The sequence below is a fragment of the Rhodotorula graminis genome (genome assembly GCF_001329695.1).
Source record: "Rhodotorula graminis WP1 unplaced genomic scaffold RHOBAscaffold_5, whole genome shotgun sequence".
Lineage (NCBI taxonomy): Eukaryota > Fungi > Basidiomycota > Microbotryomycetes > Sporidiobolales > Sporidiobolaceae > Rhodotorula > Rhodotorula graminis.
In genome coordinates, this window is record NW_017264932.1 from 1,397,728 (window position 1) to 1,420,033 (window position 22,306).

A 22,306-nucleotide genomic window follows, 5' to 3' on the forward strand; every position below is an offset into this window, starting at 1 on the left:
GGAGGAGGAGGAGGAAGAGGCGCCTGTCGAGGAGGAAACAGGGTGAGCGAGGTTCGCCCTGAGCAGGAGAGGAAAGAGAGCCGTCGCAGGACGCACCCGCACTCTTCTTGGCGTCGGTCTTCTTGGCGTCGGCCGCCTCGTCGTCGTCGCTGCTGCTGCTGTCTCTCGACGAGCCGCTGCTGCTGCTGCTGCTGCTGCTGCTGCTGCTGCCCGCCTTGGCCTCCTCGCGCTCGGCCTGCACGACGGCGAGCTTGTCCTTGGGGAGCACCTCCTTCTCGACCTCCTTGGACGACTCGCTGTCGGACGACGACGACGACGAGTCGCTGTCGCTGTCGCTGTCGGACGACGAGGACGAGGACGAGTCGTCGACCGTGATGGCGCCCTTGGCGTCGACGGCGGACGCGGCCTTCTTGGCCTCCCTGCGTGACGTGAGAGGGCATGTCAGCTGTCTGTGCGTGAGCGTGCACGACTCGAGTAGCGCCATGTGGGGAGGGCGGCGGCGTCGTCCTCCCCGACACGGCGCACCATCGCTCGCCTGCCGCACACCGACATAGAGGGAGATGGGGAGCGGGGCGGGGGGAGCACAACGCGACTCACTTCTCCTTGCGCATCTCGATCCTGGCCCTCACGAGCCCAACGAGCTCCGTGCCGGTGAGCTTGTCGCGCGCGACGCGTGCGTCGGCCTCGGTGCCCGACAGCGACAGCGCGGGCTCGACGCCGGCGGGGTTGGTCCACGGCTGCTTGTCGAGCTCCTTGATGAGGGCGGCGGCCGTCTTGGGCAGGGCGTGGGCGCGCAGGAACGACAGGATGTAGAGGTGCGTCTCTGGCAGGAGCGAGTGCGGGGTCAGCGACGAGGACGGGCGAGGGGAGGGAGAGGGTGCAGGCCTGGGACGCACCGCACACGGCTTCCTCGCGGCTGGCCATCTTGAGCGAGAGCGAGCGGGTGTTCGAGGGAGAGATGAGGACGCGGAGCCGAGAGTGATCGAGGCTCGAGCTCGACAGCACCGCCTGGCTCGCTCTCACAGAGATAGCGCTCGCGAGAGAGAGAAGGGGTATGGGCACTGCAAGCACGGATAACCGACAGAAATGCTACAACCTCCGACCAGGCGCGACAACCACCAGCTCCTCCCTCCCTCCCTCGCCTCGACGACGGCGACGACGACGACGCGGCGACCGAGAGCGCTCACTGGACTGCGTGCGACCGTGGACTGTCAGTGAAAGGCTGAGACGAGGGAAAGAGAGAGAGAGAGAGAAACGCACCCTCCTGGAAGCGCGCCGTGCCCTCGGCCCGGACGACCTCGAGCCCCCTCTTGCCCTCCTTCTCCATCGCGATGCCCTGCAGCATCTCGACATAGTCCTGGTCCGAGATGCCCATGCTCGAGAACGGGTTGATGACCTGCTGCCCGCCGTCGGGGCCCTCGCCCGGGATCACGACCGACTGGGCGAGCGCGTCCTGGATCTGGTGGTCGGTGAACCCGAGCGCGCGCGGGATCTCGGCCATCTGCTGCATGAGCTTGAGGTGCTCGAGGTGTTTCTGCGTGCGTGCGAGACGGGCGCTGTGAGCGCGTGACTCGTCGCGGCGAAAGCGCGTGAAAGAGGCGCAAGAGGAACTCGACGACGCACCTCGAGCATGCTGAGCAGGTGCTCCTTGGTGAACGGCTTGGGCAAGACGTCGTTCATGCCTGCGGGACGTCCGAGCCACAGTCAGTCTGTGAGATCTAGAGCCTCGGACGACCGACAAGAGGGACAAGGACGAGGCGACGCACCGTGCGAGAAATAAGTCATGATGTCGTTCGGGCCCGAGTTGCTCGTCATCGAGATGATGGGCGTCATCGGGTCGAACTGGCGGATGAGCGACGTCGCAGAGATGCCTGTGAGGGGCAAGGCGAGAGGGGTCAGTTTGAGGTCGAGGCGACGGGTCGAGGAGAGGGGGAGGACGGGGACGGACCGTCGAGGTTGGGCATGACGATGTCCTGGCACGAGGGAGGGGGGCAAGTCAGTGACGATGCTCGAGTAGACGAACGAGGAGGAGAGAAAGGGAAAAAGAGGGCTCACCATGAGGACGAGGTCGTACTTCTGCGTGTTCATCTTGTTGACGGCGCTCACGCCGTCGACGGCGACGTCGATCTGGCACCCAAACACCTCGAGGAACTTGCTCGACAGCTTGCGGCACACGGCGTCGTCCTCGACGAGCAGGACCCGCGGCGGCACCGTCCAGCCGGGCACGTTGCTCTTGCGGCGCGGGCCCGTGCCGGGTCGCTCGCCCTGCTGCTGCTGCGGCTGCTGCTGTTGAGGAGGCGCCTGCTGCTGCTGCTGCTGCTGCGACGGGCCGGCGGGTGGTGCAGGCGGGTAGTCGGCCGAGTAGGCCGGGTGGATGAACTGCGGCTGGGGCCCGCCGCCGCCGCCGCCCTGCTGCTGCCCCTGCTGCCCTGCTCCTCCCGACGCCGACCCCACCGACTCGCCGTACTGCGGCCGCCCGTTGCCCTGCTGCGGCGGGCCCTGCTGCTGCTGCTGCTGCTGTTGCTGCTGCTGCTGTTGCTGCTGCGACTCGCCGTCGCGCCCGCGAGTCTGCGGCGGCCCAAAGTCGAACTGGCCGAAGCTCGGCGGCGGCGGAGGAAGGGGAGGGAGGTTGGGGAAGGCGGCGCCCGAGAGCGACGCGCGGCGGGTGAGGTCGGCCATCTGGTCGTACGACGCACGCGCGACCTCGGTGTACGACGAGATGAGCTTCTGCGCTTGCGACGACGGGACGTAGGGCGCCGAGGGGTCTTGCTGCGTCGCGCCCTTCGAGTCTGCGTCCGGGCGAGGAGAGAAGAGTGAGCGCCCGCTCGCCGAGACGACGTCGACGACGACGAGGAGGAAGGGAGCAGGGGACGCACCGGCTTCGAGGCTGACGAGGTACTGGATGAGGTTCTGCATGAGCTGGTCCTGGGCGACCATGTTGCGCTGAAAGTTCATCATCTCGCCGATGACGGCCTGGTAGTCCTGGCTCAGGTTGGTCATGTGCTGCTGCATGGCGACCTGGGTCCTCGCGAGGTCGTTGAGCTGCGCCTGGAGGCTCGCGTCGCCTTGCCCGCCGCCGCCGCCGCCGGCGCCGACGCCCGGGTGGTGCGGGTGGTGCGGGTGGTGGCCGGTCGCGCCGCTCGGGACGCTGCCGTGCGACGGGTCCATCGGGCCGCCGTTGTTGCCGGCGACAGGAGGAGGACCTTGACGAGCACGAGCGGCGTTGGCGGCTGCCTGCGCCTTCTTGGCGGCGGGCGCTTTGCGCTGCGGGACGGCGAAACAAGTGTCAGAGCTGCTCGACTCGGTCGAGGGAGGGCGTGGGAGAGCGAGCGGCGCACCTTGATGTTCTCGAGGCTGTCCTTCATGTTGGCGCCAAAGTTCGGGTGGCGGAACTCCCACGTCTGCGAGGCGGCGCGAGAGAGAGGAAGAGGTCAGTCCGCCTGCTCGTGCTCGTCGAGGGTCCGAGCGAAAGGTCGAGCGCACGTTGTCGCCGTACTGGCTAGGGCCCTCCTCGTTGTTCTTGACCTTGTGGAAGTCGTACTTGTTGAGCTGACGGACGAAGCTCGCAAAGTTTGAGTGCTTGAAGTGGAGCGGCAGGATGGCCGTCGTGAACTGGTTCATGTCCTGCAGACGTGCTCGGGCGGCGTCAGTCGTTGCGCTCTTGAGAAAGAAGGAGAGAGGACAGGACGAGGCGCACCTTGACGACGAACGACGAGCCGTCGACACCCCAGCTGACGACGTCCTGGAACTGGCCGTCGTCGAGCATCCTGCGCGAGGCGAGCCACGACCGTCAGGACACGTGCGCTCCGAGAGGGAGAGAGAGAAGGCGAGACGCACTTGTACAGCTTCTTGACGAACTCGCTCGCGCCGCCCTTGGTCGCCTTTGCGGCCGCCTGTCCAGCACTCCCTCCCGCGCTCGCCGCGTCGCTGCCGGGCTTCTCGTCGTCGTCGTCGTCGCCCGGGGTGCCGCTCTGCATCTGGGCCGCCTTGCGCTTGCGGGTGCCCGGCCCGTCGAGGTCCTGCTGCTGTTGCTGCGGGTGGCCCGGGTGCTGTTGTTGTTGCGGCGCGAGGCCGTACGGGTGTTGCGGGTGGCCTGGGTGCGGGTGGTGCTGGCCGTACGGGTCTGGCTGACCGTAGTGCTGCATGGCGCGCCGAGCGTGCTTCGAGGGGGTCGAGGGGCGGTGTAGGCGAGGACGGCGAAGTTGCGAGGTGGGGAGCTGGGGAGGGGGGGAGTGGGACGGCGAGCTCGGGCGAGCTGGCGGGCGCGGTGGTGCGAGTTGGCGGCTCGGGGCGGTGCAAGTGCTCGACTGGGCGGTGCGGCTCTGGCGCTGAGCGGGCGACGGGCGGAGAGTGGAGGGAGAGGGCGGGAGGCTGGACGGCGAGCTGCGAGGCCCTGGGAACGGCGAGGGTGCGCGTTGGCGGGCTACGGTGGTCGTGTGCGCCGTGTGCTGGGTTGTCACTTTGGTGCTCGCAGAGGTCAACTTGAGCCTGCGCGGCCGGGTGTGAGGGCGAGGGTCGAGGCCGACCTCGTTCGAGTCGCTCGTGGGCGGGCGAGGCCCTCTCTCTCGCACGCCTTCTTCCGCTGCTCCTTGCTTGTGCTTGAAGTGCTCTCTTGTGCACACTCGATACCCTCAACTTTGCCTCGCACCCGCACGAGTCGTCGTCGCCACCTCCTCCTCCTCGTCTCAGGCTTGGCGAGCTGGCCGCCACGTTCCTCTCCCTCGCTCGCTTGCGACCCTTCTGCCGGCTCTCGAGCCACGGCGGGGCACACGCTCGACCGAGCCCCTGTCCGTCGCTCGCGGCCTCCTCTCAGCGCACTCTCCGCGGACCCGGAAGCCGGTCGCCTTGCTGCCCTGGCTCGCTCGACAGCTTTGTCCTCTGCTTCCTCCCGCTCGTCGAACTCAGCTCGCTTGCCCCGTGTCACCCGCCGCCGCCATGGACCCCGTCGTACCTCCTCCTCGCACAAACTCGGACCGCCCGGCTCTCGAGCGCAGCCGCTCCTTCAACGAGCTGCGGCAGGCGCTCGAGACTTGGCGCCGCCTGCCGACCATCACGGCCTTCAAGCGCGCCGACGACAAGACGGTCAAGGTCCAGGTGCTCGAGCACAGGGTCTGGTCGGACCTGGAGGAGCGCCGGTGCGTCCCTCGCGCTCTCGCCACCTGTCCTCGTCGACGCCGGTCCTCACCCTCTCGCTCGTACGCAGTGCGTGGCAAGAGGCGTTCCTCATCGTCAACAAACGCGTGAGCTCGCTCAGCAAGACCGTCGAGCTGGCCGACGCCTCGAGGTTCAAGGTCGGGCCCGCTCAGTTCGCCAAGACCGAGTGCGCCACCCTCTCTCTCCTTCCCCAGACCTCGTCCGTCGGACTGACTCGCTCGCCGACCCGTACAGCAACTGGATGTCGACGATCCCGGTCGCGCTCGTCCTTCTCGAGTACGACATCCTCTGGCTCGAGAACGCGCATGGCTCAGGCACCCACAGCCCTGCCGCGTTCGCGAAGCTCGTCCAGTCGCTCGGCCTCGTCACTGCCTCGTGCCACGTGGGCCCGCTCATGATCTGGCTCAAGCAGCACGCCCCCGTCGCCGGCGCCCTCTGGGTCGCCATGTTCGAGTGGTACAAGCGCATGCGCTCGGCCGCCGTCGAGCAGAACGACAACTGGGCGCGCAAGCTCTCGGTCCTCGAGCTGCACGGCGAGAGCCCCGGCTGGCACGACTATGTGCACCGCCTCGACCTCGAGCTCGCGGGCGACCGTCTTCGCGGCGGGCCGGCGCTGTACCCGCACCGCGGCGACTTTTTCCAGGCCACCGAGGTCGTCGTCGAGCCGACCATGACCGACTTGTACGTCGCCCTGCACCCCGACAAGGCTGCCCTGCTCACCGAGGCTCGCGGGTGCGTCCGCTCCTCCCCTCCCTTCCCTTCCCTGCCCCTTTCGCCCTCCTGACCCTGCCTCGCTTTGGCGCCGACTCGCAGGGAGTGTCCTACCACGCCTCGCTCGCCGCACCGCGTCATGGCGCGCAAGGTCTGGTGCGTCTCGCGCTATCCCCTTCTCAAAAGGTCGGCGCCCTCCTGACGCTCGACCCTCGACTCTCGCAGGGCCCACGTCCCGAGCGTCTTCAAGCGCATGCCCTAGTCGTAGCGCATCGCCTGCAACGGCAGCACGTCATGCTCTGCAACGACGTCGTCGTCGCCCGCCCTTTTCGCGAGAAATGTAAGGCTCGAGAGCGATTCGAGAAGGCACAGGGAGCGCGACTGGCTAGCTCGTCTCGCTCTCGTCGCGGGCTTTCGGCTTTACTGGAGAGTCGGACAGCATGCTGCGCGAGCTGCTGCGTCACGCGAACGGCGGGCGAGCAGCACCGCTGTGACCTTCTCAAGTTGCCGGCTCGCGGCTTCTGGAGCCTCGCAGCTCGTCGAACGACCGGGTCTTTCCGCTCTGAGCCTGACAAGACGCATGTACGAGGCGTCACTGGGCTCAAAAGCTTCGAGACGACGCTAGAGAGCGAGCCGCCGCCAGTTGCCGCCGAGCGACGGCGAGCGGGCGCATCGTCAAAGCCGACCTCGCGCTCTGCGGGCTGCTCTTCCGACGAATCCAGTCAGTAGGCATCTGAGAGCACCGGCAACAAGCTGCAAAGCTCGGCGAGCCGTGCGCGATGCAGTAAACCTTCATCAGCGCGTCGTGACGAGAACGAGTCTCCCTCCGTCAACTCCTCTTGTTCGAGTGAGGCGCTCTCTCAGGGTGCCAAGAAAGCTCGAGAGGACGCCCTGCAGCAGTAAGGGCAGGAAAAAGTGGCTGCAGCGGACAACACGACGCCCTTCCCCCGATTTCTCTTCGTCGCCGACGACAGAGTCGCTCGTACTCGCTCACGTTCTCTCGCACAGCTGCACTCTTCTGTTCTCGCTTTCATTTACGGTCCTCGCACAGAGAAGTCACAAACTCGATGATTTTCATGCCTCGAGGCTACGAGGAGACGAACGAGGGAGGGAGGGAGGCGAGGGGAGATCTCTACAGGAGGGCGAGGGGGACAAGGGGAGACTCGCTTAGAGGGCGAGCTGGTGCGAGAGGGGCGAGTAGACCGGGTGGCCGAGCTTCTGGAAGTAGTCGATCGCCTTCTGGGCGCGCTTCGCGACGGCCTCGCCGGTGAGGCCGAACTTCTTGTAGACCTGCATGACGACGACGAGAGAGTGTCAGTAAGGGGGACAGGAGAGAGAGGCACGGGAGGGGAAGGGGGAGCCGACGCACCTGGCCGGCCGGGGCAGAAGCGCCGAAGGTGTCGATACCGCAGTGGGCGTGCGAGAACTCGGCCCAGCCCATGGTCTGCGCAGGGAGGGAGCAGACGAGTCAGGCAGGCTCGTGTAGGGGAGGGAGAGGGCGAGGCAAGAAGGGGAAGGAGAAAGAAAGGGAGAGAAAGGGAGAGGGGGACGCACGGTGTAGGCCTCGACCGAGACGATCGGGGCGCCGTCCGGCAGGACCGACAGCTTGTAGTCCGACGACTGCGAGCGGAAGACCTCCCAGCAGGGAAGCGACGCGACGCGGGCCTTGACGCCCTGCTTGCCGAGGAGCTCGGCGGCCTCGACGGCGATGGCGACCTCGGAGCCGGTCGCGACAAAGGTGACGTCGGCCTTGCCGTCGACCTCGACGAGCGTGTAGCCACCCTTGTTCGCCTTCTCGATCGACGAGCCCTCGAGCTGAGGGAGGTTCTGGCGGGTGAGCCTGCGGAGGAAGGTCGCGAGTCAGTGACGACGACGACGACGACGAGGCATCGAGACGACGAGACGATGAGAGAGAGAGGGGACGCACGCGAGGATGCTCGGGGTGTGGGTCGAGGTAAGGGCCATGTAGTACGAGGCCGAGGTCTCGTTACCGTCTGAGAAGGTCGAGAGCGAGTCAGTCACTTTGCGACGACGAGCGACGACGACGACGTGCAGAGAGAGGGGACGCACCAGCAGGGCGCCAGACGTTGCAGTTGGGGAGAGCGCGGAAGTGTGCGACGGTCTCGATCGGCTGGTGCGTCGGGCCGTCCTCGCCGAGGCCCTGATCAGGACGATTCCGAGGGTCAGTGAGGGCTCCAGAGGCTCAGGGAGGAGTCCAGAGAGACGTGGGACGCACAATCGAGTCGTGGGTGGCGACCCAGATGACGCGCTGGTGCGAGAGGGCCGAGAGGCGGACGGCGCCGGCGGCGTACGAGACAAAGTTGAGGAAGGTGCCGATCGCCGGGATCATGAGGTTGGCGCCGTACGCGGCAATGCCGTTGGCGATGGCGCCCATGCCGTGCTCGCGGACACCGTAGCGCTGCGAGAGAGAGAGAAGCGGGCGAAGGAGGAGGGGGAGGAAGGGGAAGGGAGGGACGACGACGACGAGGTTAGCGCTCAGTCTTGCTGCTCACTCTCGCTCGTCGCACGGGCGAAGGAGAGCGAGAGAGAGAGGTAGAGAGAGCGTGCGACGCACGATGTAGCGGCCGGTGTAGTCGCCGAGGCCGTTGGCCTTGGGCTGGAAGTCGACGGCGTTCTTCCAGCGCGTGAGGTTGGACGGCGTGAGGTCGGCCGAGCCCGACACGAGCTCGGGGATGACGGTCGACAGCTTGGCGAGGAGGACCTCGGACAGCTTGCGCGACGCGACGGCGTCGTCGGTCGGCTTGAACTCGGGCAGCGCCTTCTCCCAGCCCTGCGGGAGCTTGCCCGCGACGCGGCGCTCGATGTCGGCCGCCTCGTCGGCGTACTTGCCCTTGTACTCGTCGAACGACTTCTGCCACTTGGCCTCGGCCTCGGCGCCGCGCTGGGCAATGTCGGCGTAGATCTTCTTCGTCTCGTCCGGGACGACGAAGAACTCCTCCGGGTTGAAACCAAACTTCTTCTTGATCTCGACCGTGTCGTCGGCCTTGAGCGGGTTGCCGTGGACGCCGTGCGTGCCCTGGTCGCGCGAGCCAAAGCCGATCGTCGTCTTGAGGCGGATGAGCGACGGCTTGTTCTTCTCGGCGCGCGCCTGCTCGATCGCCTTGTAGATGCCCTCGAGGTCGTCGTTGCCGTCCTCGACCGTGATGACCTGCCAGTCGTACGACTCGAAGCGCTTGCCGACGTCCTCGGTGAACGCGATCGCGGTCGAGCCGTCGATCGAGATCTGGTTGTCGTCGTACACGGCGATGAGGTTGCCGAGCTGGAGGTGACTGTAGGTGGCGAGAGGAAGTGTCAGTGCGCCTGGCGGAGGCCCGTCAGGGCGCACGCTCGAGCCGAGGAGAGGGCTCGAGCGCGTCGACCAGGACGAGGGCAACGAGGACGCACCCAGCGAGCGACGCCGCCTCGGACGCGACACCCTCCATCAGGCAACCGTCGCCGGTGAACATGTAGGTGTAGTTGTCGAAGATCGAGAAGTTGTCCTTGTTGAAGGTGGCGCCGAGGTGGGCCTGGGCGATGGCGAGGCCGACGGCGTTGGCAAAGCCCTGGCCGAGCGGGCCGGTCGTGACCTCGATGCCCTCAGTGACGCCGAGCTCAGGGTGGCCCGGGGTGATCGAGTCGAGCTGGCGGAACTGCAGGGCGCGAAGGAGGAAGAGTCAGTCGACGAGGTCTCGAGGGAGGGGGCGGGAAGGCGACGGGTTCAAGAGCTGGGGCGCACCTTCTTGAGGTCCTCGATCGAGACCTTGTACCCGAGGAGGTGGAGGAGCGAGTACTGGAGCGCGCAGGCGTGGCCGTTCGACAGGACGAAGCGGTCGCGGTTGAGCCACTGGGCGTTCTTCGGGTTGCAGTTGAAGAAGCGCGCTTTCGACGGTGGGGGAGAGTCAGCGGACCCGCTCTGCCACATCTCGCAAAGGGCTCGGGAGGAGCCCTGCACGAGAAAGAGCGAGAGGGAGGGAGACGCACAGAAGAGGACGTGGGCGGCCGGAGCCATGCCCATGGGCGCGCCCGGGTGACCCGAGTTGGCCTGTGTGCGTGGTGGTCGACGACGGGGAAGGCGAGAGGAAAAGGTTGGCGGATGACGGGCATCGAGGCGGGACGAGGGTGGAGAGGGACGAGGGGAAATGCGGAGTCGGAGAGGTGGGTCAGCGATGCCATCTCGTGCGAGAGCTCGACGACGGCTGGGCGCACCTTGTTGACCGTGCTGTAGAGTGGGAGGAAGGCCGCAGTCAGCGCAGGAACTCGGGCGGGGGGAATCCGCCGAGATCGTCCTCGCTTCGGGCGAGAGACGAGCGGGCGCGGGCTGGGGGAGAGAGGCGACCGAGGCGACTCACTCGAGGGCGAGGGTGCGGATCGTGTTGATCGCCTTGACGTCGTCCTGGTTGGGCTGGAAAGGCATGATGGGCTGGATCTGGTGGCGGATCCGCAGGGAGGCGAGCGAGGGAAGGTGGTGGCAGACCGAGGGACGGCGGAGTGACGAAGAGAGGGCGAGTTGCGACAGGCGGAGGGTGGGAAGGGATGGGCCGAGTGTCAGCGGCTGTACAGGTGCGTCGGGCGAGGACAGGCGGGCTCACGAGAAGTAGGGTGGAGGGTGGAGGGAGGGAGAGGAGAGCGAGGACGAGCGGGCGCAACTTGGCGACGACGACGGACTGCTCGGTCCCCGCGCTTCGCCTCTCGCTCGCGCACAGTCCAGCTGGACCTGCAGCTCGCTGGCCACTCTCGCTGTGCCCGCTCAGCCTCGCCCTCGGACCGCAGCTCGAGCGGGTAGAGCTCCCAAGCTCGCCTCGCCCCCTCGTCGTCGTCATGGCATCTTCCACCTTCGTCGCCCTCGTCCGCTCCAACCACTCCTTCCGCCACCTCGCCACCTGCCCCTCGAGGCCCGCACCGAGCTCGCAGGCTTATCGCGCGAACTGCAGCTCCACCGCGACTGCCAGGCGGCGGCCACCCACCTCTCGGTCGTGCCGCCCCAACGTGCTCTCGAGACCCGCTCTCGCCGCCGGCTGCGCTCGATGAAGGACGGACGACGCCGTCATACATTGCTGCCGGTCAAGGCTACGTCGGCGCGAACGTCTGGCCCTCGCAGTACCTGCGCGGCGGATGACTGGCCCGTCAGGTCCACGTTCGGCCGGCTCTACCGCTTCGAGAGGGGACGAGGGTCGAGAGAGGAGACGCACATCCCGTGCTCGGTCTGTCGGAAGAGCGCGAGGGCGCCGAGGATGCAGCCGACGACGACGACGCACGAGATGGCGAGCCAGACGAGGAACCACTGCGGCGTGCCACGAGGGCGGTCAGTGTGCGGTCGATGGGCTCGGGGCGCGAGAGAGAGAGAGCGAGGACGTACGACAAAAGCTGGGACGGCCGTGTTCGACTCGAGCATGACGACGCAGCACTCGTTCCGCTTCCTGCGAGGACCGTGCGGCGAGCGAGGTCAGCGACGTCGACAGAGGGTCGTCGCTGTAGCTGAGCGCCTCACCGGTGCAGAAAGTCGTCCTGCGTGTACGAGAGAGAGTCAAGACGGGTTTAAGGGACGAGAGGAGGGAAATCGAGGGCGCACCATCGTGTCCCAGACGCTGCGAGTCGGTCGGGAGGGTCAGTTCTCGGCACGGGTTGAGCAGGACGTCGTGGACGCACATGTAGAAGGTGCTCAGGACTGCGAGAGGTACAGAGTCAATCATTCTGGACCCCGGGCAGAGAGAGAAGATGGGAGAGGGCGCACCGCCGAGGAAGAGGATGTAGAATCGGAGGCCGCGCGCACTCTCGATGAACCTGCTCGGGGATGAGAATCAGTCGTCGGGCGTCGGAAAGACAGAGAGTACGAGAGAAGAGAGGTCGCACCAGATCGCGATCTGGAAAAGAGATAGGCTCGGTGAGGCAATCCTCGAGACGAGAGGGCGAGAGGGACGCACCAAGAGCGCGAGGGGCCACACGCACACGAGCATGCTCAGGATGTTGGCCTGCAGGCCGATGACGGGGAGCCACAGGGCCATGACAACCTGCGGGCGGCCGAGCGTGAGTCGAGGCCGGGAAGACAGGGAGGAAGGAGGAAGAGGAGGTCCGAGCGACGCACCAACGAGGCGTACTTGCTCGCAAGCGTGCTGAACCCGGCGAAGACGGCGAGCCCGCCGAAGACGACCGACGTCACCTGCCCGCCGTACAGGCCTGGCGCGCGCAGCGTCCTCCCAGGCACCGTGTTGGTCGCACCGCCGACGTTCGGGTCGATCGTGCACCGGTGAAGCGGCTGGCCCGAGACGAGGATGCCGACGACGTGTCCCGACTCGTGGACGAGGGCTGTGAACGACTTGAACGGGTACAGGAGGTGGCGGATCCCGAACAGGTTCCACGAGATGAGGATGCCGAGAGCGTCTGCGACGAGCGAGGGCAACCATGAGTGACGGTACTGGCGTCGAGGGGAGCGACAGAGGACGCACAGATGCCGGCGACGAAGAGAGTCAAGGCCTGCTCCTTGGTCAGGTTGAACAGCCCAGGCTCGCGCTCGTTCTCGTCGCCCGGCTGGCAGTCCGCCTCTGCCGGCGCCGCTGGCGCCGACGGGTTGGCGGCGCTCGACGTTGACCGTGTACGAGTGGTTGCCGAAGTAGTCGGGGTCGCGGTCGATGACAGGGTGAGCCACGGCGGCGGCGTGGTCGGGAGCGTTTCGGACGAGCTGGACGAGGAAGGGCCTGCGACGGTTGTCGACAAGGCGGGCACGGTCGCGGTCGTGAGCGTCGTCTGCGTCTCGTAGGTCGTGCGCGCTTCGACGATGGTCGACGTGGCGAGCGAGGTCGAGGTCGGGAAGACCGTGGCGGTGACGACTTGCGGCGTGAGGGTGAGGGTCGTCGACGGACCTGCAGGGGCGCGCCGTCAGTCCCTTTTTCTTATGAGGCACATGGTGAGGAGCGCACCTTCATAGACCGTGACCCAGACGACGCTGCCCGTCGTCTCGCTCGCCGGGACGCCCAAAGTCGTCCAAACAGTCGTCGTGACCTCGGGATCGTGGTCGGTCCTGCGTGCGCGCCCGTCAGTCCCTGCTCGTGCTCGTCCTCCTCGTCGAGGGAAAGGCGGACGCACACGTGAGTCGTGAGCGTCGTCGTGACGACGTCGGTGCCTGCGCAGGCGACGAGACGAGGTCAGCTCTGCTCGGTCGAGAGAGAGGCAAAGTGAGAACAGAGGACCCACCCCAGCCATAATCGCCTGGGCCAAAGTCGCCGTAGTCGCCTCGTCGAGCCCTTGTGCGAGTGGCAGAAGCGAGAACGGGGCACGTTGACTGATGAGGCGAGGCGAAGCTGGCTCGAGGCGGAGGAGGGGCGAGCTGGGATGCGGCGGGCGAGACGAGCAGGCCCGGTACCGTGGCGAGGGCAGCTGTGCCCATGCTCGACAGGCTGCTGGAGCGGTTGGAGCAGCAGTGCGCACAAGAGCTCGCCAGCGAGGGGCAGACGCGAGTCGGCGACACGGCCGAGCGACGAGGAGGTCGTCTCGCCATTTCCTCGGCAAGAGGGTCCGCCGCCGCTGTGTATACTGCTACAGCCGAGCAGGCTAGGTCGCACGGCTCATCGAGCACGCAAGGGAGCGGTGGGAGGTGGAGAAGGCGGGACGAGTTGGCTGGAGCTGCTGGACGACGAGGCGGCGTGGGAGGGGCGGCGCAGGTGCGCGCGCGCGAGCCGGTGCGGTCTAGCGCGTGCACCGTTGTGCTCAGCAGGGTGAGCGGTAGCCACCGGCGAGTGTATGCGGGGGAGGAGGAGAGCCGCGAGCGAAGATGGCGCGTCGTCCGCCTCTGCGTCCGCCCCTCTCGCCACGAGCGCTCGCCGACGGCCAGGCGGTGCTCGTCGATAAGCAGACGAGATCGCGCTAGCAGCTAGCCGGGCGGCCGGCAGCCGGTGGAGGTGTGCTCTCCTCAGCTGGCGCGGCGGACATCGCTGGAGCGGCAGCTCGTCGTCGCACGATGGAGCACGTTGCTGCTCGCTGCAGTGCGCAGACGCCTCCTCGTCGAAGAGCGAACAAAGCGCTCGACGCGCACGAGCCCTTTGTTCCGTTCAAGCTGTGTGCACGCGCTCCCTTTCTCCCGCGGACGGACAACGGTCTGCGCGCACTGTACGATCGCGGCCGGGCGAGCCGGATGGTGCGAGTCTCAGAAGCGCACAGGAGCGGGCTCCTTTCTTGCGGCGACGACGAGGACGAGGGCCGTGCGGTACGCGCGCCTTTGTGGGCTCCACCTCTGCGCTCTCCCCGTTTCCTCGCTCAGCTCCCTCCCTCTCGTCCTCCTCTTTCCCACCCTCGCCCAGCTGCACTTTCAAGAGAGCCGGCCTCTCGTCTTGCTCGCCGTCGCCGTACTGCCTCCGCTCCACCACCCCGAGCGCCGTTCGCCTTCTCCTGTTCGCCGGCCGTTCACCGCCTCATCGCGCGCTAGCCGACCACGTTCTCCCGGCCCCCGTTCGCCAGCTCGTCTGCATCGGTACGTGGCCCAAGCGCGCGTTCGTCGTCCCTCGGCACCCCTCGCTCACGCCCTCTCTCTCCCTCTCGCTCCCCCTCCTCCCGTCCCCTCTCCTCTCTACCCCCGAGCAGGCCGGTCCCCCGACACCGTCCTCGACCACCACCGACCCACACCAACCTCGCTCACCATGCCTGTCGTCTCCGACTCTGACGAGCCGGCCACGATCCGCCCGTTCGCCTGCAGCTTCGAGTGCGAGAAGGCGTTCGCGCGCAAGAGCGACCTCGAGCGCCACGAGCGCATCCACAAGGGCGTCCGGTGCGTCTGCTCTCGCTCTCTCCCTCTCTCTCCCTACCGAGCACCCACCTGACCGCGCATGCACCGACCCGGTCAACAGCCCGTGGGCGTGCGAGTTCGAGGGATGCGGCCGCGACTTCATCCAGCGCAGCGCGCTCAAGGTTCACGAGCGTACCCAGTGCGTCCTCCTTCTCCCTCCCTGTCCTCCGAGCGAGCCGTCCTGACGAGCCTGCTTGTACGCAGCACGGGTGAGCGGCCGCACGTCTGCAGGTGGGGTCCTTGCACCAAGGCGTTCAGCGACTCGAGCAGTCTCGCTCGCCACCGTCGTGTGCGTCCCTCTTTCCCTCTCTTTGACTCTCTCTCTCTCTCTTGTGCGGCGTCTGACTCGGTTGCTCGCGCAGATCCACACGGGCCAACGCCCTTACGCGTGCCTCGTCGCCGACTGCCGCAAAACGTGCGTCCTCGTCTCGCCCCTCGCGTCCCGGGCCACCCTCTCGACCATACTGACTCCTTCGACTCGTTCCACAGCTTCTGCCGCAAGACGACCTTGACCAAGCACATCCGCCGCAACCACACCCAGTACGCCGACAACCCCGAGACGGTGTCGTCGGCCAACTTTGACGACATCCCGCTCGACGAGCTCGAGTACGTCTACGAGTCGGCGCCGCAGACGCCCGACGACGGCGGCGCGCACGCCTACCAGACGCCGCGCCTCGAGCAGCAGGGCGGCATGCACTTTGCGCCGCCGCGCGAGACGTACTCGTACTACGACGACCAGGGCCGCCAGCTCGACAGCGGGCCGACGAGGTCGTCGTTGTACCCGCCGCACCTCGAGCACCGCCACGACGCGTCGCCCGGCGCCTGGTCGGCGCCCGGCTACTTTGAGCGCGAGCGCAAGCCCGTCGCGCGCAAGCTCCCCAAGGCGCCGCCGATGAACCGCTCGGTATCGCACCACGGCGCCCACCCGTACCTCACGCCGCCGCAGACCAACCCGGAGCGGTTCGAGCGCGAGCGCCGTCGTCGCGTCCTGCGCTCGCGGTACGACGACGAGGTGTACGAGGAGGTGTACGACGACGAGATGGGCCTCGACGCGCAGGACGACGGCGACGGCGACTACATCGAGGGCTCGGACGTGACGGACGTCATGGCCGTCACGAGGTCGACGCGCGGCGCGAGTGGCGCTCGCGGCCGGCGCAACGCGACCGTCTCGATCCCGGGCCGCCGCCAGGTCTCGCGCCAGCTCGTCTACGACGACCCGCCGCCGCGCCACGGGCGCCACGTGCAGCAGCAGCAGCTCGAGCACTACCCGCCGCGCCCGTACCGCCAGCACTCGTCGCGCCAGGCGCCGCCTCAGCAGCACTTCCTCCCGTCGCCGCAGCAGTCGCCGTACGAGGGCAGCGTCTCGATGTTCTCGAGCCCGCACGAGTACCGCGAGCCGGGTTTCCGCCGCGAGTACCCGCAGGCGCCGCAGCAGCCGCACCCGGGCCTCGGCTCGCCGCACGGGCCCTCGTCGTACCCGATGTACCCGGGCTCGTTGTCGGCGCCCATCCCGCAGCACCCGCCGCAGCAGCGCGCGAGCTACACGACGTTCGCGCCGCCGCCGCCGCACCCGTCGTCGTCGTCGTTGTCGCACGGCCACGGCAACGCCATGCTGTCGTCGCCGGCCCTGACGCACGTCGACTCGCCCGCGACGCGTTTCTCGGGCCTGCGCATCCGCCGCGCGTCGTCGGTCGGCGCGCTTGACCTCGACACGCACCACGCATCGTCGTCGTTGTCGTCGCCGCTGTCGTCGCTCGCGTCGTCGCCGGCGCTCACGGTCGCGGCCGGCCCGAGCATGGGCTCGACGTCGTCGGCCACGACGATGGGCCAGGCGTTCCTGTCGGCGTCGCCGCACATGTCGCAGGGCCACCCGTCGCCGCTCCTGTCGCACGGCCACCCGTCGCCGTCGGTCGCGGCCGCCTCGCCGGCGCTCTCGCACCCGCTCTCGCACGTCAACGCCCACTCGCACTCGCACTCGCACACGGGCAGCCCTGTCATCGGTCTCGGCCTCGAGCTGAGCCCGACGGCGACGAGCAGCAACGTGGGCGAGTCGTCGAGCCTGTCGTCGACGCTGTCGGCCGCGCCGAGCGCGCACGAGCGCCGCCTGTCCGAGGTGCACCGCTCGCCCGTCCGGCCGGCGTTCGCGTTCGCCGACGACGACTTTGCGGCCGGTGGCCCCGGGTCACCGACGGCGTCGAGCTTCCAGTTCCCGGCGCCGTCGTCGGTGCCGCGCAAGGGCTCGCTGAGCGGGCTCGGGGGCGTCGGTCCGGCCGGGCAGCGGCCGAGCTTCAGCTCGATGACGACCAAGCTGCTCGAGCGGATGGAGGACGAGCAGATGGCGCACGCGCACGAGCAGGAGCACGAGGCGTCGAGCGGCATGGTGTACTGACCGCGCGGCGGGTTCCGCTGGTCGGACCTCTTCCTCTTTCTCTCTCGCAGTCTCTTGATACCCCCGGTCCTTCTCTCGCTTGATCAGTGCCCTGTGTCTAGTGTCTACTGTGCAACACGCTTGGTTCCCCTCGCACTCTGCCGTCGCCTGTCTCTCTGGTGAGCCAACTCGGAGTGAGCGGAAGCGGCTCGTCCTCACCCCTCACCTCTCTGTGCTCACTGTGTGCCCTGGCTGCGCGAGTGTAGGATGGTGCAGCTCGACATGGTGGCCTCCTTGACCGAGCCGCAGTGGTACTACTCGCGCGACGAGCTCGCGCTGCCGCCATCAGTTCGCGCGGGCATGCCCCTCTCGCGCGAGCGGGCACTGCGCCAGGAGGCCGTGCGCCAGCTGTGGAACATGCGCGACAAGAGCAAAGACAAGGGCACCTTGTGCGTCCACCCTCTCTCTCTGCGCTCGCTCCGGGGGCCGTGAGAGCTGACCTCTCCTCTCCCTCCCCCGCCGACTCGCAGCGGCCAGGCCGTCGTCACGGCAGCAGCGACCTTTGTGCACCGCTTCTACATGCGTGAGACCTTCCAGGACTGGGACCACAAGGTGCGCACCCTCTCTCTCTCTCTCTCCCTCTCCTCTCCCTCCTCCTGCACCGCCCCGACTGACCTCTCCTCCCTCGCTCGCGCAGGCCACCGCCGCCGCCGCCATCTTCCTCGCGAGCAAAGCCGAGGAGGAGCCCCGATCGCTCAAAACGCTCCTCTCGTGGGTCCTCGACCCCAACGAGCTCGCCGACCCTCACCGCGCAAACGACGTGCGCCAGAAGGTCCTCGCGCACGAGGAGGCCATGCTGCGCGTCCTGTGCTTCGACTTGACGGTCCGACACCCACACTGGATCGCCGTGTCGGTCGCGAGAAAGGCCTGGGTCGGCGAGGGCGAGCAGGAGGTGGGCGACAAGGTGGCCAAAGTCGCGTGGATGATTCTCAACGACTCGTGCGTCCCCCTTCTCGCCGCTCTCTTCCTCGGCCACACAAACTCACCCTCGACTCGACCCGCAGGCTGTCCGCCCCGCTGTGCCTCCTGTACACGCCGCCCGTCCTCGCCGCAGCCGCCGTCGTCCTCGCGTGTGCCCAGCTCGACGTCGCCCTCCCCGGCCCGCCGCCGCCGCTCAGCGAGCAAAAGGCGCTCCACGAGTTCAAGGTGCAGGAGGCCGAGGAGGGAGAGGAGATGCCCCCGTTCGAGCCGCAGGTCTACTGGCTCGAACTCGTCGGCGTGGAGCCGGATCAGCTGCCAGGTGCGCCTCGCCTGTCTCCTCTTGCCTCGCTTCTTCTCGCCGACCTGACTCTGTCTCTCTCACAGAGCCCGTCAAAGACCTCGCCGACGTGTACAAGCTCGCCGCAGACGAGTTTGTCGTCGAGGAAGGCGCACGAGTGAGCTGTGACCCTTCCCTTTCACCTCATCAGGACGCTCGCTCACGTTCCTTTCCTTCAGCAGCTCGCGGCCAAGGCACAATCGGTCGTCGATGCACTCGCTTTCACCGCGATGGCAGGGTCGTCGACGGTCGAGCGCGTTCCTCCCTCGCCCTCGTCCACCTCGCCCGGGTTCACCTCGCCCTCGTTCAGTGACCTCGGCACGCGGCTCGCCTAGATCCTCTCAGCTGTAGTTCCTCCCCCTTGTTGTCATCATTAGTCGTCTCTCATCCTTTCTGCTTCTCGAGAGAGAGTGCACAAGAAAGAGTTCAACTCGCGCTTTGCACAGGGAAAAGCGCTACTCGACGGCAGATAATGTCCTCCTCCTCGCTCGCACGCTCGAGCTCAAGCCGCCTGCATGACGACGTCGCCGCCGTCGTGCGCCGTCGTGAGCTGCAGGCCCAGCTCAGACGTGCCCGCTCCTCCTCCGCCAAGCTCGAGCGGCGCCTTGCCCGCGAACAGCTCGGGCGACACGAGCGCGCCCTCGCCCTGCTCCTGCTCCTGCTCCTGCTCGCGCTCCTCGTCGACCTCGACCTCGCCCTCGGCATCGACGTCCTCCTCCTCGTCGATGACGAGCTGCTCTCCAGCACCGCCGGCCCTCGAGCCCGCCCTCCTGCCCGCAAGCCGCCGGTACCGACTCGCGCGCTCGCCGTTCTCGTCGTCGCTCGACGAGCTCGCGATCGCCGCCGTCTGCTCGGCGAGCGCCCGGGACGCGACGCGCGACGCTCGGCGCGCGGCAGGCCGGCCACCGCGGCGCGACGATGACGGCTGCTCGTCCTCCTGCTCCTCCTCGACGTTGTCGTCGTCGAGCAGCAGCGCGGGGCCGGCCGCCGGCGAGCCGTGCTCGAGCGTCGAGGCCGAGCGCTGGCGCGTCGTGCGCAGCGAGCGCGTCGACGGCGGCGCCGCGTTGGCGGCCGACCGGCGCGCCGAGGTGCGCGAGCCGTTCTGGCGCGGTGCGGGCGCTCGACGGCGCTTGTTGCCGACGGGCCCGCCGTACCGGTCAAAGTCGTCGCTGTCGCCGCCTGACGACGACGACGACGAGGAAGGCGAGCGCGAGCGCGACGAACGCGACGTTGCTGACGTGGCGCGCTCCGGGTCGAGGAACGGGTCGTCGTCGTCCTCGTCGTCGCCGTGCACCGACGGGCTCGGCTCGTCGAGACCGGCCTCGGCCGGCGCACCGACCACGGCGCTGTCGCCGACCTGCGCGCCCTGCTGCCGCGAGTCGTCGCCGCCCTTGGCCCCGACGCCGCTCTGGCCCTCGGGCAGGCCGACCGTGCCGTCGACGCCGTGCTGCCGACCTCGACCTGGAGCCCAAAGCCCCTCGTGACGATGAACGGCGTCCACTTGAGGCGGTCGGGCGCAGGCGGATCCACTGCTTCTTGGTCTCGGCGTGCCGCGCGAGGTACGCCTCGACCTCGGCCTGCGACGGCTCGATCTTGTACGCCGCCGGGATCGTCGGCGCCTTCTGCGGGCCGTGGTGGTGCGCCGCCGCCGCCGTTGGGCGCTTGTCGGTCGACGCCGCGACGGCGTTGCGCTGCTTGCGCGTCGTCCACTGGTTGCCGCCCCACCTGCGCTTCTCGCCCGTCGCCGGCGCCGCATGCCCGCCGTCGGCGTCACGCTTGAGGTCGCGCGTGCTGATGACGGGCGGCGGCGGCGGCAGGCCGGCGGCGATGGCCGCCTCGCGCTCGCGCTGCTGCCGGAGCTTGGTCCACTGGTTGCCGCCCCACGCGCGCTTCTGCGGCTTGGGCGTCGACTCGGCGACGATACGAGCCGGTGCGGCGGCCGAGGTGGACGGCAGAGGAGGGAGCGGAGCCGGGGCGGCCGGCGCAGGGGAAGGGTTGGCGGGCAAAGAGGGGAGCGAGGCCGACGACGGCGCCGAGCCCGGGTTGGGCAGGACGAACGTCGAGACGGCGCCGAGTGCGGGTGGTGCAGGTGCGGGCGCAGTCGCTGTCGAGGATGTGGGTGCAGCCGCCGAGGAAGGGCCGTCGACGGGAGGTGCGGCAAGCTCGGGCGACGGGGCGTGCGGGATCTCGCTGGTCGCCGTTGCGCTCGTGCTCGTACCGTTGACCTGCTGCGGCTGCTGCGCCGACGCGAGCGGCGGCGGGACGGGCTGGACGGGCGGCGACTTGTTCTTCGAGAGGTCGATGATCCACCCTCGCTCGTGCAGGATGAAGTAGATGTCGTCGCGAGTCATCGACGTCGCCTTGCTGATGTCTGCGTACATGCCGATCTCTCGAGTCAGTCTCGCGCTGCTCATGGAGGAGCGAGGACAGACAGAGAAAGACGTCGCCGACGCACCCTCGAACCGAATGTCGCGCTCCTGGCGCTCGTCGACGGGCGGCAGCGCCGCGAAATATTGCGCGAGCGTGAGCGTCCAGTAGTTGCGGTACGACAGGAGGCCGAGGTCGGAGAGCGGGCGCTCGGGCGTGCCGACCCGACCCTCCTTTTTCGACAGGAGGTAGCCTGCGCGCGAGGTGGACCGAGGCTTTGTCAGTCACCGTCGCCGGTTCGACGAGGGAAAGAGAGAGAGAACAGGGACGCACTAAAGTCGATGAGGAGGTTGCCCCACCCTCGGCGTTGGCGGACCGGGAGCGTCATGATGCAGCTCACGTTGTTGGTCGGCGAGCGCTTCTCCTTGCTGAAGTAGCCGACAAACTTGGCGCCTTGCGGCGACGACTCGGTCATGACGTAGAACAGGAACGGCTCGACGTCGTAGTAGAGCGTCTTATGGTCGAGGAACTGCTTGGCGAGGAGGCACAGGTTCTGGCAGTAGATCTGACGAGTGCGACCGACACGACGACGGGTGGAAGGAGAGTCAGTAAAGTGCTCGAGAGAACGCGGGAGGCCAAAAGGAGGGAGAGAAAGAGGGAGAGCGAGCGCACCTTGCTCTTGCGACCGTCGACCTCGAAGACCGACACTTTGCCGTCACGGTAGATCTCGTCGCCTGGCGGATGCCGCATCTTGCACTTGAGCTGCGGGTCGTCGAGCTTGGTCAGTCCACGATCCTGCTCGACGAGGAGGGAGGAAAGGAGAGAGAGGGAGAGGGACGCACCCGATGCCGCTCGGCCTCGAACCCGCTCTTCATGTACTTGAGGCACCACTCGCACACCCACAGGCGGCCGTCGGCGACGCGCGTGTACTCGTCCGGGAACGGCGCCTGGTACCACGTCTTGAGCTCAAACTCGCCGATGCGCAGGTGCGTGATGGGCCGGATCGGGAGGCCGCCGGGCGTCGCTGGCGGGAGGACGACGGCCGCGCTCGTGCTCGTGCTCGTGCTCGACGCGTTGTTGGTGGCGAGCGAGGGGAGGGCAGGGAGGGCCGAGAACGAGGGCGCGAGAGGTGTCGCCGCGCCCGAGGGCGTCGCCGTCCTCGTCGGGCGCAACTCGTGCACGCCCGCCGCAGCAGGTGCGCCGCTCGGCGTTCCGGCTGCCGGCAGCGGCGCCGCACCTGGTCCCGGCGACCGACCCGCGCTCGCGCCGCCGCCCTTGGCCGCCGCCTCGAGCGCCGCCGCTCGGACCCTCTCCTGCAGCTCTGCGGCCCTCCTCGCCTCCCTGAACCGCTCGCGGTCCACCTTGTCCGGCCGACGGCCCGTCCCATCGGCCTCGGCCGCGCTGAGGAGCCCGCCGTACGGGTCGTAGCCCTCGTCGCCGCCGCCGTGTGCGGCATCGTCGCCGTCGCCGAGCGACGACGTCGGCGACGAGGGGACGGCGACGTCGGGACGAGGGGCGAGCCACGGGCGGTACGGGCCCGACGACGACGCGTCGCGGTCGCGGTCGCGGGCGTCGCGCTCGGGGCGCGGCTTCTTGGGCGGACGGCCGGGCCCGC

The 22,306-nt window shown here is 68.2% G+C and overlaps 8 protein-coding genes across 8 annotated transcripts; 3 read left to right on the top strand and 5 right to left on the bottom strand.

Moving 5' to 3' along the window:
* Positions 1 to 1,770: 1,770 nt before the first annotated feature.
* On the bottom strand, positions 1,771 to 2,241 carry RHOBADRAFT_6883 (uncharacterized protein; the record flags this gene model as incomplete). Its single annotated transcript, XM_018419176.1, has 3 exons — positions 1,771 to 1,871; positions 1,949 to 1,973; positions 2,056 to 2,241. Coding segments are annotated over 3 exons (312 nt in total), but the record flags the coding sequence as incomplete, so codon positions are not given.
* A 1,281-nt stretch (positions 2,242 to 3,522) lies between these two features.
* On the bottom strand, positions 3,523 to 3,769 carry RHOBADRAFT_6523 (uncharacterized protein; the record flags this gene model as incomplete). The annotated part of the gene is made up of 2 exons (XM_018418666.1): positions 3,523 to 3,624; positions 3,698 to 3,769. Coding segments are annotated over 2 exons (174 nt in total), but the record flags the coding sequence as incomplete, so codon positions are not given.
* A 1,166-nt stretch (positions 3,770 to 4,935) lies between these two features.
* RHOBADRAFT_43552 (uncharacterized protein) lies at positions 4,936 to 6,127 on the top strand (the record flags this gene model as incomplete). The annotated part of the gene is made up of 5 exons (XM_018414239.1): positions 4,936 to 5,135; positions 5,204 to 5,320; positions 5,389 to 5,886; positions 5,968 to 6,021; positions 6,091 to 6,127. 5 exons carry the CDS (start codon positions 4,936 to 4,938, stop codon positions 6,125 to 6,127), a joined length of 906 nt encoding a protein of 301 aa, XP_018272163.1.
* Positions 6,128 to 7,032: 905 nt separating this feature from the next.
* On the bottom strand, positions 7,033 to 10,279 carry RHOBADRAFT_43553 (uncharacterized protein; the record flags this gene model as incomplete). Its single annotated transcript, XM_018414240.1, has 12 exons — positions 7,033 to 7,155; positions 7,235 to 7,309; positions 7,420 to 7,705; positions 7,793 to 7,859; positions 7,936 to 8,026; positions 8,102 to 8,284; positions 8,441 to 9,155; positions 9,271 to 9,515; positions 9,602 to 9,744; positions 9,847 to 9,907; positions 10,072 to 10,084; positions 10,215 to 10,279. The coding sequence occupies 12 exons, from the start codon at positions 10,277 to 10,279 to the stop codon at positions 7,033 to 7,035; spliced, it is 2,067 nt and encodes a 688-aa protein (XP_018272164.1).
* Positions 10,280 to 10,879: 600 nt separating this feature from the next.
* RHOBADRAFT_53100 (uncharacterized protein) lies at positions 10,880 to 13,246 on the bottom strand (the record flags this gene model as incomplete). Its single annotated transcript, XM_018416671.1, has 14 exons — positions 10,880 to 10,966; positions 11,055 to 11,146; positions 11,222 to 11,282; positions 11,354 to 11,370; positions 11,435 to 11,450; positions 11,512 to 11,530; positions 11,597 to 11,646; positions 11,716 to 11,726; positions 11,787 to 11,873; positions 11,948 to 12,243; positions 12,309 to 12,722; positions 12,780 to 12,880; positions 12,946 to 12,982; positions 13,054 to 13,246. 14 exons carry the CDS (start codon positions 13,244 to 13,246, stop codon positions 10,933 to 10,935), a joined length of 1,428 nt encoding a protein of 475 aa, XP_018272165.1. The 3' UTR covers positions 10,880 to 10,932.
* Positions 13,247 to 14,492: 1,246 nt separating this feature from the next.
* RHOBADRAFT_53101 (uncharacterized protein) lies at positions 14,493 to 17,027 on the top strand (the record flags this gene model as incomplete). The annotated part of the gene is made up of 5 exons (XM_018416672.1): positions 14,493 to 14,620; positions 14,700 to 14,777; positions 14,843 to 14,927; positions 15,001 to 15,053; positions 15,128 to 17,027. The coding sequence occupies 5 exons, from the start codon at positions 14,493 to 14,495 to the stop codon at positions 17,025 to 17,027; spliced, it is 2,244 nt and encodes a 747-aa protein (XP_018272166.1).
* A 261-nt stretch (positions 17,028 to 17,288) lies between these two features.
* On the top strand, positions 17,289 to 18,711 carry RHOBADRAFT_53102 (uncharacterized protein; the record flags this gene model as incomplete). The annotated part of the gene is made up of 6 exons (XM_018416673.1): positions 17,289 to 17,455; positions 17,537 to 17,618; positions 17,704 to 18,005; positions 18,071 to 18,306; positions 18,372 to 18,442; positions 18,504 to 18,711. The coding sequence occupies 6 exons, from the start codon at positions 17,289 to 17,291 to the stop codon at positions 18,657 to 18,659; spliced, it is 1,014 nt and encodes a 337-aa protein (XP_018272167.1). The 3' UTR covers positions 18,660 to 18,711.
* A 2,108-nt stretch (positions 18,712 to 20,819) lies between these two features.
* On the bottom strand, positions 20,820 to 21,719 carry RHOBADRAFT_7998 (uncharacterized protein; the record flags this gene model as incomplete). Its single annotated transcript, XM_018419205.1, has 4 exons — positions 20,820 to 20,944; positions 21,025 to 21,256; positions 21,364 to 21,453; positions 21,534 to 21,719. Coding segments are annotated over 4 exons (633 nt in total), but the record flags the coding sequence as incomplete, so codon positions are not given.
* Between the last annotated feature and the right edge of the window lie 587 nt (positions 21,720 to 22,306).